The 21418-nt window shown below is 47.0% G+C and overlaps 2 protein-coding genes across 2 annotated transcripts; both read left to right on the top strand.

Annotated features, from left to right (window-relative positions):
• The first annotated feature begins 33 nt into the window (after positions 1-33).
• On the top strand, positions 34-11933 carry LOC307202052 (uncharacterized protein). Its single transcript, XM_079951679.1, has 6 exons — positions 34-1229; positions 3596-3634; positions 4794-5090; positions 6050-6346; positions 10401-10496; positions 11495-11933. Exons 1-5 carry the CDS (start codon positions 1199-1201, stop codon positions 10487-10489), a joined length of 753 nt encoding a protein of 250 aa, XP_079807805.1. The 5' UTR covers positions 34-1198; the 3' UTR covers positions 10490-10496; positions 11495-11933.
• Positions 11934-15769: 3836 nt separating this feature from the next.
• On the top strand, positions 15770-21186 carry LOC307201998 (leukotriene B4 receptor 2-like). Its single transcript, XM_079951602.1, has 2 exons — positions 15770-16266; positions 18584-21186. Coding segments are annotated over exons 1-2 (1152 nt in total). The 5' UTR covers positions 15770-16264; the 3' UTR covers positions 19734-21186.
• Positions 21187-21418: the final 232 nt, after the last annotated feature.

Below are 21418 nucleotides of genomic sequence, written 5' to 3'. Positions count from 1 at the left end.
TTTCAACCTTTGGGACAATTGCTTGGAAACTTGTACTTTTCTTTTCAACGTTCTCCTCTCAGTATTAGTGGCTGTCTGATACACCTAGATCAGCCCTAGCATTTGCAAATATATTTCACTCCCTCAATAAACATGAACAATTTTTACATTATTATAATCATTTTGCTAAAAACAACAGAAAGAAAGAAAGAAAGAAAGAAAGAAAGAAAGAGAGATCAGTACCACAATAGTTGCAATGAAACTAGACAGAGTGTCACTAGGGGAAATGAGCGTGCTCTCTAACAATCAAACACATCTCTTTCTGTATTCTAAGTATTATTATTATTATTATTATTATTATTATTATTATTATTAACATTGAAGATCCCAGGGTAGTTTACAATGCCTACTAATAAATACAGATAGTATTCTGCAATCAGAGACATATTCCTGGCTGCTATTTGGTGATCTACTCTTCACTCCCCTTTTTTCCATTGTGTATGAAAAGATTTAAAAAGTAATGCCTGCCCTCTCTTTATCACACTCAGTGCTTCTAGCATTTTGCAGCATTTCACTTTCCACCAAACACTACATTGTCTGTCTCACTATTGTCAACTATGCACACACACGCTCACCCAAGAAAAATCTGGGGAAATGTGTCATCTGACTGGGGGTTGTGTTCTGGACTGAAACAAGCAAGTTTGGAAGTGTCAGACTGAGTTAGTCTATCAAAAATGGATCTCCCACTGGATTGATTGGAACTAAGGCAGCAAGCAGGTGGAGCCTGGCTAACAGAAGGTGAGTTTGGTGGGGCAGTGACCCTTTTGTCCCAATACACCAGCCTCCACTGGCTCCAATTTTCTCCTGCAACAAAATCTATTCTCTTTGCATTTCTGCTGGCTGGAGCAGATCATGTGTTGAGCATACGAACAAAACAGGAATTATCTAAGCAGTTAGCAGGTCAAGTGCTGACTCCTCTGGTCTGGCTGGACCTATTTCCATTTTCTATTTTAGGCAGCAAAGTCCCTCAGTCCAATGGCTCTTTCCCCAATAATGACTGCATTTCCCCTCTGGGCAATTATGCAAATATGGGCTTCACTGATGTTCCTCATGTAAAGACACTTTAAGGGTCTGCCTTGGAGAGGAAGGGTGATATAAAAACTGGCGATACCAAGTTTCCAAGGAGGTACGATTCAGGTGCAGAAAGATCCTTCTCAACATGGAGGTTATTCTTCTGGTTCCTATGCTAGGTATGTTGCTACTTTCTTTCTTCCCCATCCTCTTCTTCTACCACTCCTTTCTCAGTGGAGTGTGGTGTAGTGGTTAAGAGTGGTAGACTCGTAATCTGGGGAACCGGGTTCATGCCTCCGCTCCTCCACATGCAGCTGCTGGGTGACCTTGAGCTAATCACACTTCTCTGAAGTCTCTCAGCCCCACTCACCTCACAGAGTGTTTGTTGTGGGGGAGGAAGGGAAAAAGAGAATGTTAGACGCTTTGAGACTCCTTCAAGTAGTGATAAAGTGGGATATCAAATCCAAACTCCTCTTCTTCTCCTCCTCCTCCTGGGTTTTAATTCCTGCTTTGAACCATAAGAATCATCTTGATAAATTTTTAAACTGGCTTCAGGGCTAGCAATTGCTGAGAACACGCTCTGACCCATAGGAGCCAACTCCTAGGAGGTGAGGGGTCTTTGGACCCCCCAACAAAATATTTGAGGGGGCCACCCCCCCCAAGTTGATGGTCTTTGCCATTTAAGTGGTGTGAATGCACAATATCATGGACCTGCAGGTATTTAAGCTTTCCCTGGGCATGGCGCCAAGTACCACTACTGGCCAGTTGGCACTGTGCCCAGTGGAACGCCCCCTAAATTCCTGCTCCCTAAATTGGCCATTATGGCAGCAGAAGGATGATCCAGCCTGCTAGAGGCCAGTTCACAAATGAGATACAGTGCCAGCCCGCCCGAGGAGGGCAAACAGATTTCTCAGTTGCATCCTCACTAGGGATAGCTGAGAATTTAAATTCAGTTCATGTTAATAGGTGAACTGACCTAATTCACATGTTCCCAAACAAGACATGAAACAGAAATGCAACCGCCCTTCAAAATTCACATTTTCCAAATTTTGAAGCGCAGTTCTGCAACCAAGCTACGTGTGCAAAAGTACATGCGTGAAGTATGCGTGTAAGCATTCTTATGAATGCATGTATATAAAAATATACATGGAGGGGGGGATCGTGCAAAATGCATCATATTATTGAAAACCGTTTTCCACAAAAAGGCATATTAAGTTAATTGGATACGGAAAAGGCTGCATATTAAGAGAAACTAAAATACTGCTGAAATTTCATGAGGATTTTTTTTTGGGGGGAGCTAGAAACAGATGTGGAAATGTGCGAAGCAGAACTTAACAGCTGAGTAATGAGAAGCAGCTAGTTAACCACAAATGCTCATCTCTCATCCTGGACTATGTCATGGTGTGTATGCAAATATACAAGTCTGTTATTTCTACCCTCGTCATCCTTTCTGTCAGAATAATAAAAACACACACACACAGAGAGAGAGAGAGAGAGAGAGAGAGAGGGCTATGGGGCCTCTTACACTTGACAGCATACCTGGTCCTCCTCTGCCTTGCTATCACTGCCAGCATTCACCCACTATCTCTGTACAAGCAAGCAACAACAACAGTGAGGGATTGGCAACAGCACCTCCCACCTGCCTTGTGCTTCTCCTCTGGGTGGTAATGTGGATGAGGCTCAGAGGCAACTGGAATGGGCAGCAGTGATTTGGGCAGAGAGGGGAAGAGAGCCCACTGAGAGATACCCTCTTCCCATACAGGAGGAGACAGAGAGTCCATAAGGGGGCACTGTGGGAGCTTTGCTCATCCCTCCTAAAGAAAATCAAGAGCCTGGCTAGAGGTCTCTTCTTTTTAGGAACATCAGAGCAAACGTGTGTAAGGATTGCCTTGGTGGATAAGACTTGGGTATGTGCTTTAACGTAGCCCATATGGTGCAGCCAAAGTCTGCAAAGTTGAACTTCTCAGTCGGACCATTCCTGTATCATGTCCAGTCACTTCGATCCTTGGGAGAGGCCCTCTTAGTAGAGCCTTGTGCTCAGGAGGTTCATCTTACATGCGCAGAGAAAAGGGCATATGAGTGTGGTAGCACCTGTCCTTTTGAAGTGCCAGAAAACATCAGGCAGACGCCTCCAGCATCATCAAAACTCATCCAGCTTTCCGGGGGGGGGGGCTGAGGGTGATCCAGCACACTTGACATTTAATTTATCAGACCTACTGATTTGTGATGCGTTTTGTACTTATTTCAAGAATGTGATTTTTGTTCATTTTATGCTCTTCGCCATAATGATATTTTCCCCTCTAATGTTGACAACATAGTTTTGTTTTGTGGGGGCTAATTAATGCATAGGGATTTGATGCTGCAGCCTTCCTGAAGCTATGCACGTCTCAGAGTCTGGTCAGTGCTTGGATGGGAGCCTACCAATGAACCTCACATGTACTCCTTGAGATAAATATAACATGTAAATAATCTTCAGATCAAATCAGTTCGGACTTCCAGGTCTATTTAACATGCCTCATTCCTCCTTTTTATTTCTCTCTTTCAGTTTTCCTGCATGTTGTTCTACAGCCAGCATCATCTGCAGGTAACATTCCAACATCTCCACAATGAGTTGTTGATGTGGAGAAGACCAGAGTGTCTCTAGAGAAGAACACTTTTCTTTTGTTCAACTCTTAGAGCCAACTTCCTCAACCTGGTGCCCTCCAACTGTTTTAGACTACAACTTCCATTATCCTCTGCTGATCATACAGCATAAAAGTAGCAAATTTTGACATTTTTATAGCAGAAATAACACTGTGAAGAAAATCAAATTCCACTTGTCAAATTTGACTCACAAGGCCAATACCGATAAAGATCTGGCCTGTGATGCCAGAAAGTTTCCCACTGACCCCTGGAAGTAGGACTTGTGATATCCAGGTTCAAATCCCTTCTCCAGCCATGAAGCTCAGTGTGTGATGTTAGGCCAATCCCTAACAGACCCTCCAAATGTCCCTATTTTCCAGATATGTCCCTGATTCAGAGAAGCCGTCCTGGTTTCTGATTTGATCCTGGAATGTCCCACTTTTCTTAGGATGTCCCTATTTTCATTGGAGAAATGTTGTGGGGTATGCACTAACTCTCAGCCTGACCTACTTTACAAGGCTTTGTGAGGTGATGAAAAGTGTGGTGTATGCTCAATTGGTTTACCACAGTTTTCCCTCTTGTATCCTGGATGAGCACATTCAGCGAGTGTTTATAGGGGATATTCCAAAATATGACTTTCCACACCTGTAATCTGAAGTGGTACAGTCCCGAATCCTACCACCTTAGTCTTCCTCCTCATTTTTGTGCAATGTTGCTCCAACTTTCCATGAAGAGACTGTAGAAAGCTTCTAATTCCCAGGACAGCTTATGTATTGTAACAGAATTCTATATACTAACAGTGATCTCACTCTCCATGTGTGGGTCCTAATATAGTGAAAACGACACCAGAAAAGGGAAGTTTCCAGCAGGCATTGGGGGAACCTCATGTTTGCAGAAGTATAATAAAATATTTCAGGAAAAGCACAAGGGGGAGAAATGGAATGGAGCATTCTGTAAGGGATCTGGTCTGAATCTCATGGTTTGCAGAATTTTTTAGAAGCATGGGGTGGGGGAGTAACTTTGAAAAGAACAAGGCTAAAACAGAGCACCCCACACTGTGATAATTCATTTCAGGTTCCCCTTCTGTGCCTGCCACTGAGATCCCTCTGCTTTTCTTCCAGGGGCTCTCCAACCCCCCAAACTCTCGGTACAGCCAAATTATCCCAAATACTTTGAAGGCGAGAGGGTTGTGCTCATATGCTCAGCTTCCCCAAACGAGACGGTGGGGGGATACAGGTTCTTCAATCAGGATGGACAACAGATTCTCAAAATGGCTGCCGACCCTTATCAAAAGGGCAGACTGATTTTTAGGGCTGAAACGAACAACACGGGAAATTACAGCTGTGGTTCCTGGATGGAGAAAGCTGACACAGAGGTCACATCTGCCCGAAGCAACTCCATCTCTCTACAAGTGAAGGGTAGGTTTCTAGTCCCTAGGACATCAGTGGTTCTATGCCAGAAAACCCCTTGGGGCATATAATAGTTTCTGACTCCTACTTTCATCAGGGAAGCAGTTCTAGGGAAAGTTTAGGACCTGCATGGTAGATTCAACCTGTATTCAGAGGAGGTCCTCTGTAGGGCTAGCCTACCCATGAGGCAATGTGAGATGACTCCCTCAGGCAGCAGAATCTACAGGGGCAGCAGATCTGGCCTCCCAATAATGTGTCAGCCACTGCTGCCGCCACAATGACAGCTGTGGCATGCTCCTTGCGGGCTGGATCTGCCGCTTACTTGGCTGCCCCATCACAATGCCAACTCTACAGCGGTCTCTTGATGAATAGGAGGTGCTGTTCCCACCCTTGTTCCCTGTGTAGATCTTCACTAGGGCTAGGGAAATGGACATCATTTTGTGGTTTGCCTCAGGTTCCAAATTGTCTTGGGCCAGCCTGGATGCTCTGCTATCGCCATCACATTAACTCTGATCAGCAGAACCTGGCCAGAACTTCCTGGACTGAAGCAGCAAATCCTAACCACACCAGGTGGCAGAAAATACCAATTTATGCAGTCTCTGTGCTTGTTTTGACAGTTCCCTGTCTGTAAAGTTATTTGAGAGGCCTGTTTTTGGGCAAGCCATTAACTGAATGTAGATGGATTATCTGGCTGCAGAACTGCATTGCAAATTTCAAAGGGTGTGAGAGGTTCGGTTAGCATGTGGTTTCAGAAAATGCAACTGGATGAGATTTCTTCCCCAACCTTTGCGTCCTTTCACCTTGTCAAAAATTAACCTAAAAACAGACATCTGAATCTGCATCCTCTCTCAATTTCTCTCTTCCCACCCAACCATTGCAAGCATATTTCAGGATAGAGGAGTTAGTATAGCTGCTGGCTCTGTTACATAAAGGAATCTCAACCTTGAGTGTTTATCTTTCTTTCCCAGAAGCCCCGGAAGCCCCAGCCCTCTCTTTGAACCCCAACCTCATCAAGTACAACCTGGGAGATTCGGTCAGCCTTGTGTGCTCAGCTCCACCTGAAACGAAGAATCTCAAGGAGTTCCAGTTTTATGGCGACTGGATTAGCATCTCAGCTGTGGCTTCATACGGCAACATCTACATCTACAACGTGAGCATCATGAAGCTCAAGAATGTGGGACTCTTCAGGTGTGGATACGTGGTGCTTCTTTCTGGACGGAAAGTTATTTCGAAGAAGAGTAACCCTGTCACTGTTGTTGGACCAGGTGATCTTTGGGGTTGTTTATTTATTTATGGCATTTGCACCCTTTTGCCAATAAACACTCTCAGAGCTGCTTGGAAGGCGGGGGGGGGACAGTATTAATACCCTCTCTGCACTCAGGCTTACCTATTTAAAAGGGGGCGAGTGGGAGGGAGAAGGGGAAAACAAGCTTAAGAAAATGCTCCTAAAGTTGCAGCTCTTATAATGTAGTTTGCCCAATCTACAAGGACTTAAGAGCAGCCTTGTTCAAAAATTTAAATATCCCAGGTGAGAGGTGTCTGATTAGCTGTTTATTAGGGGACAGGTGCCCCCACACTTCTGAAAAAGTGCTTGGAGGAGGAGTTACGCTAAGACCAGACCATGTCATTACAGAGGAGGCAGGTTTAGTCGTTGTCTGAGGACTATCCCTGCCTCCGGGTCTGGCCCTGACCGGATGAATACTAGAATCAGCAAGGGATACCCACATGACCTGAAAGTGTTGCTGTGCAATGCCAGGTCAATGATTCATAAGACCACTGCCATCCATGACTTGATCATGGATGGAGAACTTGACCTGGCATGTGCAACAGAGACTTGGTTGGATGAAGCAGATGGGCCTGTCCTTGCCGCTGCTTGTCCACCAGGTTTCTCTTACGCACAGCAACCCAGGTCATGTGGGCGGGGAGGGGGGGTTGCAGTGATTTTTAGGAAGTCATTAGTTTGCACCAGGCGTCCTATTGGGAAGACCCAGTTTTCTGAGTGCATGTTCTGGAAGTTGGGCAATAGGGGCAGTACAGGATTCCTTTTGGTGTACCGACCTCCCCGCTGCACCAAGGATTCCCTGCCCAAGCTGCTTCAGGTCGTGGCGGATGTTCTCCTGGAGACACCTAGCTTGGTCGTCCTAGGGGATTTTAACATCCATGCCGACACGACCTTACAAGGGGCCGCTCGGGACTTCGTGGAAAGCATGGCCTCCATGGGGCTGTCCCTGAATAAGTCTGGCCCAACCCATAGCCGCGGACATGCCTTGGACCTGGTGTTTACCTCTACGGATGTTGGTGATCTGACACTAAGTAAAAGTGAAATGAAAGAAGTGCCATGGTCAGACCACTTCCTGGTGCAACTGGACTTCTCTGCGACCCATCCCCTCTGCAGGGAGGTGGGACCGATTCGGATGGTCCGCCCCCGCCACTTAATGGATCCAAATGGTTTCCAGAGAGTGGTAGGGGATGCTTTATCCCATGTTGATGGCCTTTCAGCCGATTCCCTGGTGGCCCGCTGGAATGTGGAGTTAACCAGGGCTATTGACTGTTTGGCTCCGAAGCGCCCTCTCCGATTGCATGGAGCCCGGAGAGCCCCGTGGTTTTCCACGGATCTGAGGGCAATGAAACAATCGTTGAGACGGCTAGAGCGCCGGTGGCGGATAACCCATTCTGAATCTGACCGGACACAGGTTAGAGCTCAACGTCGAGCCTACCAAGTGGCGATAGCGACGGCGAAGAAGACTTTCTTCACCGCCTCTATTGCATCTGCAGAAAACAGCAGCAGGAGACTCTTTCAGGTGGTTCACAATTTAGCGGAACCACCTGTAACATCGGGGCCCAGTACGGGCCACATGTTCTCCTGCAATGATTTTGCAAATTTTTTTGCAGATAAAATCGCTCAGATTCGGGAAGAAGTAGACTCCACCGTGGGAGCAGGGCCGGGGCGGGAGAGTGCTAGAGTCCTGTCTGGTCAAGTTGTGTGGGATCAATTCCAATCTGTTACCTCCGAGGATGTGGACAGGCTGCTTGGACGAGTGAAGCCAACCACCTGTCTCCTGGATCCTTGCCCATCCTGGCTTATAAAAGCTAGCCGGGAAGGACTGGGCGATGGGCTTCGTGTGGTGGTGAATGCTTCCCTCCGTGAGGGAGCCTTCCCAGACCCGCTGAAAGAGGCGGTTATTAAACCGCTTCTTAAAAAACCATCTCTAGATGCGGCCACGATGGCCAATTATCGCCCAGTCTCAAACCTTCCATTCTTGGGCAAGGTGATTGAGCGAGTGGTTGCTGATCAACTCCAGGCACGCCTGGAAGAAGCGGACCATTTGGATCCCTTCCAGTCGGGATTCAGGCCTCATCATGGGACTGAAACTGCCTTGGTCGCACTGGTTGATGATCTCCGGCGGGCTAGGGACAAAGGTGAGAGCTGTTTCCTAATTCTGCTGGATCTCTCAGCGGCGTTTGATACCATCGACCATGACATCCTTCTGGACCGTCTTGAGGGGCTGGGAGCTGGGGGCACTGTCATACAGTGGTTCCGCTCCTTCCTCCTGGGCCGTGTTCAGAAAGTGGTGGTGGGGGATGAGTGTTCAGACCCCTGGGCTCTCACTTGTGGGGTGCCTCAGGGTTCTGTCCTCTCCCCCATGCTTTTCAACATCTACATGCAGCCGCTGGGAGGGATCATCAGGAGGTTTGGGCTGGGTGTTCATCAGTATGCAGATGATACCCAGCTCTACCTCTCTTTTAAATCAGAACCAGTGAAGGCGGTAAAGGTACTGTGTGAGTGTCTGGAAGCGGTTGGAGGATGGATGACGGCTAACAGATTGAGGTTGAATCCTGACAAGACAGAAGTACTGTTTTGGGGGGACAGGAGGCGGGCAGGTGTGGAGGAGTCCCTGGTCCTGAATGGGGTAACTGTGCCCCTGAAGGACCAGGTGCGCAGCCTGGGAGTCATTTTGGACTCACAGCTGTCCATGGAGGCACAGGTCAAATCTGTATCCAGGGCAGCTGCTTACCAGCTCCATCTGGTACGTAGGCTGAGACCCTATCTGCCTGCAGACTGTCTCGCCAGAGTGGTACATGCTCTGGTTATCTCCCGCTTGGACTACTGCAATGCGCTCTACGTGGGGCTACCTTTGAAGGTGACCCGGAAACTACAACTAATCCAGAATGCGGCAGCTAGACTGGTGACTGGGAGCGGCCGCCGAGACCATATAACACCAGTCTTGAAAGACCTACATTGGCTCCCAGTACGTTTCCGAGCACAATTCAAAGTGTTGGTGCTGACCTTTAAAGCCCTAAATGGCCTCGGTCCAGTATATCTGAAGGAGCGTCTCCTCCCCCATCGGTCTGCCCGGACACTGAGGTCCAGCTCCGAGGGCCTTCTGGCGGTTCCCTCACTGCGAGAGGCCAAGTTGCAGGGAACCAGGCAGAGGGCCTTCTCGGTGGTGGCGCCCGCCCTGTGGAATGCCCTCCCATCGGATGTCAAGGCGATGGACAACTACCTGACATTCAGAAAACATCTGAAGGCAGCTCTGTTCAGGGAAGTTTTTAATATGTGACATTTTAGTGGATTTTTCATCTCTGTTGGAGGCCGCCCAGAGTGGCTGGGGAAGCCCAGCCAGATGGGCGGGGTACAAATAATAAATTATTATTATTATTATTATTATTTAGGGTGGGACGGGTAAGCTAAATTCTTCAGCGGAGCAAAATCTTATCTGACAGAATGCCTGCCTTTAATAATTATTTTAACTGTGCAGTGTATTTTATTCTTTGTAATGCATTTGTTTTCTGTATTTTTTCATAATGGCTTTTGCTACACAGATAAATAATAATATTCATATTCATATAATACATTTACCCCCCTCCATTACTTATGTCAGTGGGGGTTTCGGCCTCCCAAAAAACAATCTACCCTCCCCAGATCAGACCCAGGAGCAGAGCAGATGACCATGTTCCATCCAGGAGGAAGGAGTAGCTCCTACCGAATCGTAATTCCTCATAAACGCTTCCTTTCTGCTGCTTGAATTTCTCAGGCAGTCTTTGGGGAAAGCATGCGTAATGCTATCTCTCATGCTCATGTAATTCTCAAGTTTTGAGATCAGGATTAGATAGGAACAATGAATCACACAGGGCAATTCGATAACAATCTCACTGATAGGAGTCTGCCAAAATGACTAATAGGCATTCTGAGGCCCAAACCGGAATTACGAAGCCTTATCTGATTCTGAAAAAATGGCACCCGACCTACTCAGCAAAATGTGGCAACTTTTCATTGTACTCTGTAGCCAACAGCTCTTTTTCCGCTTGTCTACTTAGGCACCAGATGGGAACGGATGTTGGCTATTGGCGGGTCCTTCTTCACCATCAACAGCTTCATCTTCCTCATCTCCCACTATTGCTTTTAAACCACAGGTAAGTAATGCACTTTCTGCAGAAAATCCCCATGGATTAAAGGATTTCCTTTCCCCACACACTTTAGGAAGAGTACTTTGGGACAGGTGTGGCCCAAAACATTTTTTATGGTTGGGGTGGGCGGGGGAGAAAATGGCGTCACTGCCACCCCAGTCCAAACACATACGTGGCAACAGTCATTCAGATCTTCGTAACTTCCAGATTATATCACTGTAGCACGTGCTACTGAGTCTGGAAACTGCACTCTGGCTTCCAGGTGTCTGGAACAGTTGCTTCAGAACATAGGAGCCAGATTGTTACCTGATAGGAAGGATACAGTGTGGCGTTGTCTCGTCTCCCGTAGCCGCCTCTTCATTTCCAGGGCCATTTCAGAGTGGCAGTCTTGATGCAGAGAGCCCTGAACCAGGTGTGAGGAACCTGGAATCCCTCCAGATCTAGTTGAACTCCATCCGTCACCAACCCCCAGCCAGCTGATGAAACCCAGTAATACAGTCAAACCTCTGTTGTCAGACGTAATCTGTTCCGGAAGCCCATATGGCTTCTGAAATGTTCGACAACTGAGGCATGGCTTCCGATTGGTTGCAGGAGCTTCCTGCCCTCAAGCGGAAGCCGCGTCGGACGTTTGGCTTCCAAAAAACGTTCAAAAACCAGAGCATTTACTTCCAGGTTTTTGGTGTTTGGGAGCCAAACTGTTCCAAAATGGAGGTTTGACTGTAGCTGAAAAACCATAGGCTCCAAACTAGCCTCCCTCTCTCTCTCTCTCTCTGTGTGTGTGTGTGTGTGTGTCTCTGTCTCTCTCTCTAGCTTCACATCATTATTTTTGCTACTGTATGTTGTCAAAATCTGTCGAATTGGTCCGATTCTGAACTCATTCCACTGCAAATGTCATGGGATTTAGAGTCGGGGAAGGAAAGGGTCTTCCTGGGTTGAATTTTTGCTCTGATGTTATCATCCAGGAAAGTCTCTCATCTTTTGATATTTTTAAAAATCATTTTCAGGTCTCCTCTGCAGAGGACTGAAATAACCCCTTTGCCTGGCTGATTGCAGTTCTACCCTTATCAGCTTCTCTTCAATCAGATTGCGATATATTGCTTCATTCATCAAATGAACTCGCTTACCCCACAAATCACATTTCACAGAGGGGAAACCTGGATCCTCCCATCATGAAAAGAGATTGTTTTGATGGTGTTTCATTTTACGGACATTATTACATTTGTAAACACATATTACCAATTCCATTAACTTGAGCAAAACAATTTTAATATTCTTTTAAAAAAGAGAGAGAAAGGAAAAATCAACAGCACCACAGTAGTTTCAATTAAAATAGATTTTGAGCTTTGTTATGGGAAACTAGCATGCTCTCTTTCAATCAAACCCTTCTTTTTAATGAATTATTTCTAAATCTGCATACTAATAAATACGGTTTGTATTCCACAATCAGAGATACATTCCTGGCTGCCACTGGTGATCCAGTTTTTAACCCCTTCCCATCACAAGGTGGGTGAAAGAGTGTAAAGTAAACAGACAGATGTCCCACACTTTTGTCAGGATTCCCATTTGGGTTACTCTCTGCCCCTGCAAATCCTCCACAAGCCAAGGCTGGTCTGTGCCTAAGGGAGAAACTGTTCTGGGCCACTGTATGACTTGCAATGCTGGCCACCAAGTCATGTGTGGAAAGTTGTCTCCAACAAAGGAATGCTCAGATTAGACCCATTTAATTCAATGGGCTTACATTGGTCATGTTCCTTCATTGAAATGGGTCTATTCTGAGTCATGGACTTCAGCTAATGCTGAGTCACAGTGTTTAAACCAGCTGTTTCAGTACTTTCACAGAACGACATGGGATAGAGAATGCCTCTCTGTGACTGAATTAACCTTTGAGGTAGGCAAATACCTCCCCCACTTTTTTTCTTGACTTAGCTTAAACATGCAGTCCATCTTTCTTAAAAACAATTATTTAAAAAGCCACAGCACTATTTCAAATGCAGGGCCGACCCAAGACATTTGGCTGATTGAGGCGAAGGATAAGATGGCGCCTCCGTCTCCAGTAGCTGACTGGCGATAGTTTTTTATATTTTATTTTTTCATTTATATCCCACCTTTCCTACAAGGAGCTCAAGGAGACATAAATGTTTCTCACCAGAAATGTGTGCAGCAGACTTAGCTGGGAGAATGTGTCTGGCCCAAGGGTCACGCTTCATCGCCTAGCTGGATTCGAACCCTGATCTCCCAGGTCCTAGTCTGACACTAGCCACACTGGAAGTTGAATATGAATTCAACTCTAAAAGCATGCCAGAATATGAAGCCCAGGTCCAGCTGTGTGACAACAGAGAGAAATGGGTGACGTCTCTGGGGGTACTGTCGGTGCTGCCCCACAGACCTGCCATCTGAATTGGCCACCTATCTGTGTCCAACGGTAGGACCAGGTCAGTTCAAGTGACAGTTTGACTACTCTGTCCACATTCCTAGGACTTGATGTGTGACTCAGCATCATTCCCGAGGGCTTTCTTTCCCAGGAATGTGGCCTTCAAGCAGCAGCCAGGTTTTGTTTTGTTTTGTTTGTCTAGAGAAGGAAAAGGAGGAGGAGGAGGAGGAGGAAGAGGAGAAGGAGAAAGCAGCTTTGGCCACCATGTATTTAAGGTAAAACGAAAATACCTGAAATTTGCTGGCATTGCCAAAAGTTGCCACACACATATACAGTGGTACCTTGGTTCTCAAACTGAATCTGTTCCTGGAGTCCGTTGGACTCCCAAAACTGTTCAAAAACCAAGATGCAGCTTCCAGTTTGGCTGCAGGAGCTGGAGGAGCTTCCTGCACTCAAGCAGAAGCCACATCGGAAGTTCGGCTTCCAAAAAACGTTCGCAAACCAGAATATTTACTTCCGGGTTTGCGGAGTTTGGGAGCCAATTTGTTCAGGAGCCAAGCCGTTCAAGTACCAAAGTACCACTGTACACTTTTGAAGTGTCCTCCAAAAGAAGGGAGAGGGAACTTTGACCCAGCTTCACTTTCAGATGCCCACACAAAAGTGAAACAGACAGCTTTCAGCATATTGTAGAGAAAGTACATCTTGGGAGGAGTTCACTCCTGTTTTGCTGAAGGTTCTGGGTTCCCTCCATCACCAATGGCATAGCCACATTTTGCTAGGTCCACCACCACCACCACCACTGAGAGCTAAGACCACAGAGGGGTGAGGAAGATAATACACGGCTCGGCCACAATTGACCATCTAGGTGGTGTATGTTGAGCAGGTGGCAGATGGATCTGCCTGCCTTAAAGGAGAAGTTGCTGGAGGGGGAATGACCTCCAATGCACCCTTTTGCCTTTCAACCCTGTGATATTTTGGCCAGCATGCAGACGGACAGCTCACAGTCCTTTTTCTGAGACAGGGATAGACAGTGACACTGGAACCAGCCGTGTCTCAAGAGTGTGACTAGAGCCATGATGAAGCAGAAAAAGAATCCCCATCCAAGGTCACGCCTTACAGTCATCTCTCCGATTTCACTAATGCAAATTGTATTGCATAACAAACAGAGCAGGATGCAATCAGGATTGGTGGAGGGAGGGAGGGCAGAGAAGAGAAGAGAAGGCAGTCATCTTACCAGCTGGTTGCCCACATAAAGGAGGGATGAGACAGGGGAGAGTGCTACCAATGGTTGATGAGGCTTGAGGTGTGAATGTATTTTTTTTGGGGGGGGTCACTAAACCACTGGATCAAAATGTTTCTGAGTGATATACAAAGAAAACTGGAAATAAAGCACAACTAAAATCCACAGCCTGATTAAAACAAATATACATAATGGTATCATCTTTAAAAACATTATATAAACATAGGACGTGGGTGGTGCTGTGGTCTAAACCACTGAGCCATTTGGGCTTGCCGATCGGAAGGTCGGCAGTTCGAATCTACACAATGGAGTGAACTCCCATTGCTCTGTCCCAGCTCCTGCCAACAGTTCAAAAGCACACCAGTGCAAGTAGATAAATAGGTACCACTGCGGCGGGAAGGTAAACGGCATTTCCGTGTACTCTGGTTTCTGTCACAGTGTCCTGTTGTGCCAGAAGCGGTTAAGTCATGCTGGCCACATGACTCGGAAAACTGTATGTGGACAAACACCAGCTCCCTCGGCCTGAAAGTGAGATGAGCGCCACACCCCACAGTTGCCTTTGACCTGGACTTAACTGTCCAGGGGTCCTTTACCTTTTCCTTTACCTTTATATAAACACACACACACACACACACACACACAAGCATCCTCCTTAAAAATATAAATGCAATAAGTAGCACATTTGAAACAGATACAGGCAACTAAATGGAACTTCCATGTTCATAAGACTACCAGATGCTGGGGGCAAGGGACAAGCAACAATGGGTGGGTATCTCCTTTATGCCTGGCTGGTGAGCTTTGCGGAGGTGTCTGAGTGTCCACTATTGGGAAAAGGATACTGGATTCAATGGGCCTTTGATATGAACCGCACAGCACAGCACAGGCCTAGCACTGAGCAGAAGTCGTCTTGTTTTGCTACCCCATTTGCTGGTGGAGAAACACACACACTTTTCATGCTAGAAACCTTACCCAATTCAATGCAAAATGTAAAAAATAGAAAACCATTCTGCTGGCTAATTCCCCCCCCCCCCCAAAAAAAAAAGGCTCCGTTTCTTTCACTGGTCATGGCAGCTGGAAAATCAAGAGGTGCAGCTTGCAGTCCCACTATGAGGTTTCCCCAATGGGTTATTGTTTTTCTGTAAGCTAAAGGCACTTTATGTATGCACCTCTTTGATTCCCCCCCCCCTTCACCTTTTTAAAATTAGATATTTGAAAACTTGGAAAGAGAATTGGCTCCTGAGTGGAAGACCTAGCTCAAAGGGAACTCTTTAGGCACTCCCAGACCAGAGCAGGTAACTTCCAGCAAACCAGCACACTTCATTTCAGAAAGGGTAGGCCAAGAACTTAGCATCAAACAGAATGAGCTTTAAGCAGGAAAGGGGCTGTAGCTCAGTGGTAAGAGCATCCGCTTTGCATCCCTGTCTGGTAAGGGATTGGAAAGACACCTGGAGAGTCACTGCCAGTCTGTGTAGACATTACTGAGCTAGGTGTGGACTGAGTTATAAGGCAGCTTCCTGTCTTCCTATTTGTGGGGCACAGGGAGGAGAGAGATTGTGTAGGTAAATTACAAGAATCAGCCATTCTAGGATGTTTCTGTCACTCCCCCTGCAGAAACAAAAATTGCGAGAGGAGCTGCTGTTGCCTAATGTGAGGTTTTCTTCCTCGAGAGGCTTTGTGGGTTCCATTATCTGCGCTCCGCAGCCAGCCTCATGCCATCTCGCTGCTTCCTTTTTAAGCAACGTCCAGGCGGATTTCTCTGAATGAAAGGATGAGACAAGGAGAAAAGGATGGCAGAGGGGCCAGAAGGCAAGGGGGAGAGAGTAAGAGAAGAAACACACGGAGAAAACCAGGGTCCTCTTGGCACAAATGTATTTGGGTGTGGTCTTCCTCAATGCCAGCAAGTCCCAACTTGGAGATCTAGTGAAGAAGCGGGGGGGGGGGGTTGTGTGCAGAAGGCAAGTCCTTCTGCCACTCCCTCCTCTTCCATTACTCAACCTCATTCCAGCTTCCAGTCTGGACGTGCAAAGCAGCAATAGAAGCAGCAGCTCAGAAGCTCTGGGAGAAGGAGATAATTCGCAGCCCAGGGAAAGGATGTGAAGGAAAGACGGAGGCAGACAGAGCAAGAGAAGCTTCGCTGGGCTCCAGTCAGAGACCAACTCACCCATGTAAGTCATTGCATTGCAGTTCAGTCAGGACGAAGAACCATAAGCAGATCCAGAAGAAGACCACATCGCGATAGTTCAGGTTGGAAGTTTGGGGAAGATGAAGTGGGTAGGAAGTAGCCCAGATCTGGGATAGACCGAAATCAAGGTTGACAGTTTGGAAGTATGTGGGTTAATGTGTGAGAAGGATGCCAGGGAGGGGAAAAACACACCTACAACTCTTTCTTTCTGAGTTACACAAGACAAAATATTGTTTTGCGTATTTTGCATGGTGGTTGTTGTCAAAATAAAGGAGCAGAAACATTGCACCACTCTGGAAAATTCCAGTGGAAAATTCCAGGCATTATCAGGAAAAGGGTATGAAAGTTAAGCTGCCCAGGATGATAATGCCCTCGTACAAATCCATGGGGAAGCCGCACTTGGAAACCTGTCTATAGTTGGGGTCAACTGATGATAAAATGGATATCATAAAACTGGGAAAGGGGCAGAAAAGGGCAACTCAAATGATTAGGGAATGTGGTGGTAGAACATCTTGCCTTTGAGGGAAGACTGAAAGCCACTAAGGGAGGGAAAACATGAGGGAGGCTTTTGTAAAAATATTTTGCACCCTCTAGGGAATGTGGTTAGAGAGAGGCATGCTCTCTCTCTCTCTCTCTCTGCAGTAGAAATTGGGGAGCTTGGGAATCAATTGACATTGAATGGCAGGAGATTCAGGAAACACAGGAGAAAACTTTTTCAAATGATGACTTTTGAACAGAAGTTGCTGCCACAGAAAGGAGTGACACTGGGCCACAACCTCAGGGGGCATTGAAATGGGGATGGTGCAAATTAATGGAGGGTGGGTCTGTCCATTGGTATTATTAGCCTTGATGGTTAAATGGAGCTTCCATGTTCGGTTGCAGCTGAATAACAGCTCCTGGGATCCAACCATGAGGGAGGGCTGTTGTCTTCCTGCCCTGCTTGATGGCTTCCATAAGACATCTGCCAGGCCAGTGTTGGGAGAGGGAAGATGCTGGACTCTGTGGTCCTTTGACCTCTTCGTTCTTACGTTCTTACATAGGGTGTGGCCAAGAAATGGGGTCAAGGACAGTGGTGCAGGTGAAAGAGGTGGACCATGTTGCCTAGGGGGTGGGAGCCGTTGTGTGGTATAATACCGTAAACAGAATAAAATGCAAGGCTAGGACACAGCTGAAAGGAAGGAGACAGAACCAAGGGAGGGATAGGAGCATAAGGGAGCTGTGAGTGTTTGGCTACCCACAATAATATAATTGTGGAGGCCAGGCACCCACAAAGTCAATGAAAAAAATTGGCAGGGAGAGAAGCAGTTCAGCTCCATCCTCCATAGCCAGTCAGCTCAGGCACAGAGACCCGTGGATAGGAGGGAGGGAGGAGAATACAATTGGCCTTCTCTAACACACACACACCAAATCATTACCCCTGATTCTGAAACTTCACTGGCAGTTGCTTAGATCATCTTCCTCCCTTCCTTCTGCTGCCCCAGCTTTGCCGAATTCCAATTTGCAATTTCCTCAGGACAGGAACATTTTCCTCTAGTTGTCACTCTTCCCTATTGATGGAGTAATAAAAACATCACCATCATCACTTCATGGGTAAAGGTAAAGGGACCCCTGACCATTAGGTCCAGTCATGGCCGACTCTGGGGTTGTGGCGCTCATCTCGCTTTATTGGCCAAGGGAGCTGGCGTACAGCTTCTGGGTCATGTGGCCAGCATGACTAAGCTGCTTCTGGCAAACCAGAGCAGCACATGGAAACGCCGTTTACCTTCCCGCCGGAGTGGTACCTATTTATCTACTTGCACTTTTATGTGCTTTTGAACTGCTAGGTTGGCAGGAGCAGGGACCGAGCAATGGGAGCTCACCCCGTTGCGAGGATTCAAACCGCTGACCTTCTGATCGGCAAGTCCTAGGCTCTGTGGTTTAACCCACAGCGCCACCCGTGTCCTCTCATCACTTCATAGGCTAACATTAATATTATTGATATTATTGATATTATAATTGTCATCGTCATGCCATTCTTCCTAAAGGAACCCGGGACTCTGCACTGCAAGCCATACAAATACACTCAATAATCAAAACATTTTGAAAGTTACAGTGCATACATAAAAGAGAGAGGCCCCTGCCCCAGTGAGTATCAATTTCAGGGGGTGTAATAGACCACAGGAGGAAAGAGAGATGCAGAGAAAGCACGGGATGGCTATGATCAAAACAGATCGCAATTTGTCACAGCCAAGGGTGATAGGGGTTAAGGCGCAGTTCAGTTCCTCCTGGCTCAAGCTTTTCTTCTTCTTCCTTCCTGACAGGGAGTCCCCAGCCCCTCTTTCCAGTGGTGCCACCAACAACTGCACCCACACCTCTGGAAACAGCACCCTCCTGTCTTCCCCGACCTCCAGTGTGACTGGCATTGTCTTCCTACTCCTGGCTGCCCTTATCGGGCTGCCCGGAAACCTCTTTGTCATTTGGAGTATCCTCTGGAAGATGAAGCCGAGTCACCGCTCAGTCACCTGCCTCCTAGTCGTTAATTTGGCAGTGGCCGATGGGGTCGTGCTTCTCCTCACTCCTTTCTTCATCACCTTCCTCATCTTCAAGAACTGGCTATTCAGCCTAGCAGTTTGCAAAGGGGTCTACTACCTGTGCTGCATCAACATGTTTGCCAGCATATTCATCATCACCCTCATGAGCGTGGACCGGTGTCTCGCAGTCAACCAGCCCTACTTCTCCCAAGCCATTCGCAAGAAGCACTTGGTGGTCAAGATCCTGTCAGGGATTTGGGTGGTGGCCATTTTGTTATCCATCCCGGCCCTCCTTTTCCGACAAGTAGTCAAGGATCCCTCAGGGAGGTACATCTGTGAGCCCTGCCACCCCAGGCCGAGCCTGACCATCTTCCACTTCACCTTGGAAACCGTGGTGGCCTTTGTGATACCCTTCACCATAATCGTCGGCTGCTATTCTGCCGTTTTGATCCGCCTCAGGGGAGTGAAGCGGAGACAGGGGGCTCGGACCGAGAAGCTCATTGTCGCCATTGTCATCTGCTTTGCTGTCCTCTGGGTGCCCTATCACATCGTCAACGTTCTCCAGGTAGCTTCTAACTTGTCGTCAGGGCGGACGGCGGAACGACTGGGGCAGGCTTGGAAGAGTGGCAGAGCGGGTGCCACAGCCTTGGCGTTCCTCAGCAGCAGCATCAACCCTGTGCTCTATGTCTTTGTGGCTGGGAACCTCATCAAGACCTCAGGGGCCAACTTCATCGCCCAGTTCTTTGAGGGGGCATCCGATGGGCTCGGCAGAAGATCCCAGTCCCACAAAAACCTGGCCAAAGACTTGGTGATGGTGGCAGGAGCTGCCATGGGCATGGACCAGCAGCCCCTGGAGAGTTGTGACGGGCTGGACAAGGACCAAGACGGAGGGCCGGGTCTTGGTGGCACAAGAGAGCAGCTCGGATACAGACACTCCTAGACTGAATCATGCCAGGTTTCAACACAAGATGTAATTTATGCTTTATGAGTCAGTCCTGCCAGCTCAGTATTATTTACACCAGGTATCTTCAACCTTTTCAGACTCAGGACCAACTTATAATGCAAACATGCATTGGGAGACCCGTTTCTTCATCTTTTGCCATATATTTGCATGGTGGGAGTGCTCCTGGTGTGATCCATCTTGGATCGAGCCACAACCCACTAATGGGGCCTGACCCACAAGTGGAAGACGAGTAGCTCAGTGACTAGCAGAAGCTCCCTGGGGTCTAAAGCAGTGTGTTTCCCCAGCCTGGCTGAGAGATGCTCAGCATTCAACCTGGGACCTTCTTTACACAAAGAGCTTTACTGCTGAGCCATCTCCATCTGCTAGGCCTGACTGTCTTAGCTACTCTATTTTTGGAAACTTGGCTTCTAGGAAACTCATTGAGACCATGTCCACACTACAAAGCTGCTAAATGACTTCCACAGCTATTGTTCCTTCAACCCAAGTCAGGTTTATTCTGATACTCAGTGCACTAAGCTTAGTCATATATATATATAGGTAAAGGTAAAGGGACCCCTGACCATTAGGTCCAGAGTCGTGACCGACTCTGGGGTTCCGGCACTCATCTCACTTTATTGGCCGAGGGAGCTTCCGGGTCATGTGGCCAGCATGACTAAGCTGCTTCTGGCAAACCAGAGCAATGCACGGAAACACCGTTTACCTTCCCGTGCCTTCCAACTGCTAGGTTGGCAGGAGCTAGGACTGAACAATGGGCACTCACCCCATCGTAGGGATTCGAACCGCCGACCTTCTGATCGGCAAGCCCTAGGCTCTGTGGTTTAACCCATATATATATTTCCGCCTTCAAGGCAAGATGTGAAACTTATAAAACAAAGGGTGACTCTGGGCATATACAGAGTGTCTCCCTCCTCAATAAATAATCTACACCTGAGGGAATAGAGACAGGGAAGAGCTACACCTGTCAGTTCTTAAATTAAGTACAACTTCTATTCTGGAAATGTTGGAGGGCAATAGTATAGAAGTGGGGGAAATGTAGGTGAAGAACTGCTGGTAGGTTTGCTGTAGATCAACAAGGTTTTCTGAGTCCCATTTGTTTAGCAATAGCAACAGCCTTTCTTATTCCAAATTATCATTATCATTCTATTATTACAAGAGTTAATATACCACTTAGCACTGTGGCTTTTGCTCTCTTTGCCATTTTATTTGTGCTTTAACAGTAAATTGGTACATCCATTTCACAATATTCTTCATTATCCTTCTACATTATTCCACTTCCCTACACACCCTCCCATGGGTTCCTTTTTATTCTTAATTTTGCTACATATCTTTCTACACCTTCTAACTGATTTGACTGCTGTTCCTATATCCAGTCTATTTGGAGATTTATGTAACTGCTATAATTCTTTAAATATTCCCCAAAGTTTTCCTACTCCTCTCTTATGGTATGTTCATCCTGGTTTCTTACATTTGCAGTCAGCCTCACTTACTCCACGTGTTCTATTAACTTATTTTGCCAGTCCTCCTTTGTTAGACTGTTTTTGTCCTTCCACATTTGTGCATATGCTATTCTGGCCGCAGCAGTTGCTTAAAAAAAAATATTTAATACGTTCTTAGGTATCTCAACCTCTATTATACCCAAAAGGAACATCTCTGGGGGGGAG

Source organism: Podarcis cretensis (assembly GCF_951804945.1).
Source record: "Podarcis cretensis genome assembly, chromosome: 13".
NCBI lineage: Eukaryota > Metazoa > Chordata > Lepidosauria > Squamata > Lacertidae > Podarcis > Podarcis cretensis.
This window is presented reverse-complemented; position numbering and strand designations above follow the sequence as displayed.

Coding starts and splice junctions, on each gene's coding strand:
- LOC307202052 (XM_079951679.1), top strand. CDS start 1,199: ATGGAGGTTATTCTTCTGGTTCCTATGCTAG. Junction 5,091..6,049: donor CATCTCTCTACAAGTGAAGG/GTAGGTTTCTAG, acceptor TTTCTTTCCCAG/AAGCCCCGGAAGCCCCAGCC. Junction 6,347..10,400: donor TGTCACTGTTGTTGGACCAG/GTGATCTTTGGG, acceptor TTGTCTACTTAG/GCACCAGATGGGAACGGATG.